This window comes from Malus domestica, chromosome 10 (assembly GCF_042453785.1).
Source record: "Malus domestica chromosome 10, GDT2T_hap1".
In the NCBI taxonomy this organism is placed as follows: Eukaryota; Viridiplantae; Streptophyta; class Magnoliopsida; order Rosales; family Rosaceae; genus Malus; species Malus domestica.
The window spans coordinates 17,615,362-17,620,433 of record NC_091670.1 but is presented as its reverse complement, the minus strand read 5'-3'; the positions used below and the strand labels follow the sequence as shown (position 1 = coordinate 17,620,433).

At 39.0% G+C, this 5,072-nt stretch overlaps 1 protein-coding gene across 3 annotated transcripts; it reads left to right on the top strand.

Annotated features, from left to right (window-relative positions):
• The first annotated feature begins 282 nt into the window (after positions 1-282).
• Positions 283-4,629, top strand: LOC114827584 (RNA pseudouridine synthase 4, mitochondrial). Of its 3 annotated transcripts, none has more exons than XM_029109645.2 (11): positions 283-1,143; positions 1,289-1,728; positions 1,840-1,899; positions 2,037-2,195; positions 2,286-2,333; positions 2,427-2,507; positions 3,146-3,259; positions 3,388-3,489; positions 3,717-3,828; positions 4,049-4,095; positions 4,207-4,629. In XM_029109645.2, the coding sequence occupies exons 2-11, from the start codon at positions 1,345-1,347 to the stop codon at positions 4,564-4,566; spliced, it is 1,467 nt and encodes a 488-aa protein (XP_028965478.1). In that variant the 5' UTR covers positions 283-1,143; positions 1,289-1,344; the 3' UTR covers positions 4,567-4,629. The 3 variants fall into 3 exon arrangements, with proteins under 3 accessions (XP_028965478.1, XP_070663420.1, XP_070663421.1); XM_070807319.1 differs by having other exon boundaries at positions 297-1,143; positions 3,388-3,483; XM_070807320.1 differs by lacking the exons at positions 283-1,143; positions 2,427-2,507 and having other exon boundaries at positions 1,227-1,728.
• Positions 4,630-5,072: the final 443 nt, after the last annotated feature.

Here is a 5,072-nt window from a genome sequence, read left to right as displayed (position 1 = left end):
AAATTTTGAGTTTTAACGATAAAGAATAAATTAAATAGTACAAATTTAATTTTTTTAATGTAAAAATATGATTTTTCGTTAAAACTTCGTATTGATTTTCCAGTTTCTAAAAGGGAAATTTGGAAATATAGCCCTTTTGAGAAACACTTAATGAAATATGGCCAATCTTTTTTAATTGTTATAAAATTAAACAAAATTGATGTTAAAAAGACTTAATTACCCTTAAATTAAAACTCTCTCTTCTTCTATTCCTCTGACGTCTAGAGTTCACCTCCTATCCTTACGACCAAAAACGCGAGTCTTTGCACCAGCAAGTTGAAGAAAGAGAATCGTTTCTTCTCAGCCGAAGAATCTCCTAAATTCAATCCAATACAACAAATTCTCATTTCCTTGTCCTGATACTCGTATATCCCACCAATTTCCCCCAGAAAATTCCCAATTATTTTCCCAGAAAATTCACAACTTTCCCGAGAAAATCAGGCCCAGGTTCCCAAATCCGAAAATGATGACAATCAAAGACCCAAGTCTCGCAATTGACTAATCGGGTAGCGCCATTTACTTCTCCAATATCCCTGAGGATGTCCAGCTCTGCATCATCTCCTTCCTCACGCCTTCTGAGATCGCCAGCTTGGCCTGCACATCAGAGCGGTTTGTTTCGCGCTGCAAATCCAACGACAAGCTCTGGTTCAACATGTGCGATCGTAGGTGGGATTGCAAATCAGACGGCAATTAAGGAGATATTGGAGAAAGATCTAGGATTGGATGCGATCATACAAGTTACTAAAGTATTGTTTCCTCTTTTAGAACAGAAGATTGGCAACTATAGTTACATACGAAAAGTATATCTTTTCTAAACATGTGTTGGTTTTTCGAGTCGCCTGGCTCATAGACTTGCAGTTTTTGGTCATATGGATAGAATCGATACCACATAAGCTATTCTACAGAGATGTATTCTTTGCTGCAATTTATTTTTTCAGAACGATCTTTTACGAAGTTTTACCATATGGAGTGATAGATATAAAGATGACCAAATGACTGATAAAATTAAAGATGGCTGAATGAAACCATGGAAGCGGTGGAATGCAGGTTCCGCTGTACAAGTAAAAGGCTGAACGTTTAAGTAATTCAATATGCAACTTAAGGGTAATTAACTCCTTTTAACTGCAATTTTGGTTAGTTTTATAATAATTGAGAAAGATAGGTTATATTTCTTTAATTGGTTCTCAAAATGGTTGCATTTCCAAATATCCCTTTCTAAAACCCTTCCACTCTTCACTCTTTTGCGCAGCAAGAAGAGCGAAGGTAAAAAACCCCGACTCCTCCTAAAACCCCAAAATCACTAGCATGGTGGGCCCCATATTCCTCCGCCGACTCCTCCTCCTCCTCCGTCCACCACCGTCCTCCGCCGAGTTCGGCAGCGCGAGAATATGCTTCTCAGCCTTCTACAACTGCCGATCTTACGCCGCCACCTCTGAAACAATTGACGAAGAGAAAGAAAAGGGCGGTAAAAAATGGTTCACTTTACCTCCGTTCACTGCCGCCGTAAACGGCGCCGCTGTGGGTAAAGAGCTCTCTCGTAATCGTTCAAACGGCGGCAGAGGTACAATCCCAAATACTGCCTCTGCCGCCGCCGCCTACACCACCACCACGACGGCGCTTAAATGGGTTACTCGGTGCTGCCCGGAGCTTCCTAGAAGCCTCGTTCAGAAGCTCTTTCGCCTTAGACAGGTCGCCACACTCGCACCCACATTGAATTATTTTGAAATTTGAAGTTTGATTGCAAATTGCAAATGGGATTTCAAGGATGATTGAAAAGTTGTTGCTTGATTGCTGTTACAGGTTCGAAGAGAATCATGTTCTGGTCAAGCTGTTGAAGCAAATGAGCGCCCAATTAAAAGGGTAACTGATATTTCTCTTACATTCATACTTTTTCGGGTTTTTATGTATGTTTTCGTTTGGGAAATTAAATTGATAGAGCTTTGTTTTGTGTAATTTAACATGGGAAAGGTTTCTATCTGATTTTAATTTATGGGAAGGTGGCGGCTAAAGATTCCATGAACATAGGAGATCGAATACATCTTCCTTTTAGTGTGCAAGAGTTCCCTGCTGACAAGCACGAGTCGTCCAATTATAAACAAGAATGTCATTGTAGTGAAGAAGAAATCAACTTTATCCGGAGCCTGGAGTTGTATAAGGTTCTTAACGTTGGTCCCTGTTGTGTAAATTTCAGCCAGCTATGTTTTTTTACAATATATGATCCAACTTACTCGTTATTCTGATCTTAGGATCCAGCCATCATTGTCATCAATAAACCCCCTGGAATGCCTGTTCAGGTGAGTTGTTGATGCTTCAGTCAAGGTTACTGTTGGTACTTTAGGTTTGTAGGTAGTTTATTTCATACCGATATTAAAATGATGTCTGCACAGGGTGGGATTGGAATCAAACGAAGTTTAGATAAACTGGCTACCGCTTGTTTGAGTTATGACTTGTCAGAACCCCCTCGGCTGGTGAGTTTGTAGGCAATCTTAGTATCTTTATGTTAAATTCATATATGTAGCTGTATGGTAAGCAAAATATTGTCAGACTTCTAAACTTTGGAATGGGAGCCTTTCATATAATAGGAAAAATCTAGAGTGAGTATGGAGTGGAAGGAGGAGAGGGAGATTGATTGCATGGAATCAAGCCACAATTTAGAGCCATCTCATTGACTAGCAGTCTAGCAGCTTGTTCACGCATTTCCTGTTAAACAAGGCGGAACTAGTTGCGAGCTATATTGCTTCATAAGCCTGAGTGAATGCATGAATTGCTTAACGGAGAAGATACCAAATGTTTTAGACGTTCTGGTATTATGAATCTATGCTTGATAAAAATGTGATATATTCTATGTAATATTCTGAGTTTAAATTTTTATCAATACATTGTAGAAATGAAAAGAATAAACAGTTTGATAAATATGTGTGGATTAGAATTATCCTTGTTTTAGAATTTCAATCATTGCATCAAATGTGTACGTGCATGGTCTCGTCTATTGCCACAACAATCTGAATCCTATGCATGGTTATCCCCGTTCCTTGAACAATCTCTGTGTGTTGTTTGTTTGTCTTTTTCCTTCCCTTTTTCTGGATAAGAAGTTTGTATTTCTTAGGTACATAGACTTGACCGAGATAGTAGTGGTCTCCTGGTGATGGGAAGGACACAAACAATTGCGGCTGTTCTGCATTCCATCTTCCGTGAGAAAACTGTTGGAGCATCAAATGATGTGAGTGAATGTTATTCCTTTCTCTGTTGGTGCTTGTTTATGGAATGACCCGTGCATGCTCATGTCATGTTGCGAAGCTGTTAGTTTTGTTCCGTGTCAATTTACCTGATGCTTGTACTTATTTAAAGGTAACTGACGATGCAAAAAGAATTCTGCAAAGAAGGTATTGGGCGCTTGTCATTGGATCTCCCAGGCAACGTAAAGGATTAATCTCAGCACCTCTGGTAAAGGTTAGAATATTCTTGAATGCACTCATCCTCACACCCCATCCATGTGCACCTAGAGATTACCCTTTACAAAATAATAAAATTCAGTTATAATTTAGTTACCAATTTAATTGTTATGTGGTTAAGTGGTTCCTGGTTGCAGTAACTCAGGGATACAATGAACAAATATCAGTGCATAAACTTTACAAGTTATCTGAACTTATAATAATTTGGGGCTTTGATTGCATCAGGTGGTGGTGGACAATGGTAAATCGGAGAGAATCACGGCTGCGAATGATTCACAAACTTTGTCATCTCAGCATGCCATTACAAAATACAAAGTGATTGGATCATCATGTCCTGGTAAGTAACAAACACTCTTTTTCCATTGCACATAAGTATTGTGTCAAAGTACAATTTAAAGGACTGTCTAGGAAGGTTTGGTCGTGTGATGCATGCTGCAGTTTTGTTTTCAACGATCATTAGTGAAGATAGTTTGGCACAAAGTTCTTGGTACATATTCTTTAAAGAATAATATTCCCGGTAATTATATGCTTCTGATATTCCACTGTTAGCTGTGCAGGTTTCACATGGCTAGAGCTAACCCCTCTTACTGGCCGAAAGCATCAGGTATCGATCAGAACTAAGCACTAGTCATGATTTCTGTTTGCATTATTCCTTAGTTAAACAAGCCGCTTGTCACTGTGCACAACTCCTCTAACTGTATGCTTTGAACTACAGCTGCGTGTACACTGTGCGGAGGTTTTGAGAACACCAATAGTTGGAGACTACAAATACGGGTGGCAAACTCATAGGAACTGGAAACCTTTATCTTCGTCTAATACTGAATCTCATTGGAATGAGGAGCTTCACCCAAGAAGAAACCTCCCTTTTGATCTGAATATGGACGGTGGAAGTATCTCCGAAAAGACACCCCGCTTGCATCTTCATTGTAAGCAAATGGTTTTGCCTAATGTGCATCTGGCTTTGCAAAACGTGAAGCTGCATTCAGATTGTGATCTTTCTGAACTAGAAAGCCTAGAGTTGGTTGCTCCTCTACCTTCATACATGCAAAGAAGTTGGGATATTACAAATTATTAAGCTACAACGAGAATTTTCGAAGCTTTCTTATTTATTTAATTATATTATTATTGTTTGATTCAAGTTCTTGCAAGTTTTTAAGGAACGAGTTTACCAGGAAAATGAAGAGCCAAAGAACTCATAATTATCTTGGGTTGAGTAGCAAACAATGTTGCCTTCTTTAAAACGTTTTACGGCTTTGCCCAAGATGTGCAAGCAGTCACAATTGCCACACCATCCCCATGATAAAACAGTCTAGAATCACCAATGAATAGATCTTCCTTTGCACTGAGAATATCCAAGCTTTCACCCACCCAACTACTCAATGTTCTCGTAGTATTTCTCAGTTTTTTCAAGTGTATTTCCACCAGACTAAAACCCTAGTATTTATACACTACTTTGAGGGATATTAACGTTGGGATGGTTGAGGGGAAAATGCTCACAAAATCCGGCCACTAAATCAAGAAGCAATATCAGTTAGTTGAGAAAGAATAGGTCTTCTAAACAAAACAAAACTTTCTGTTGAA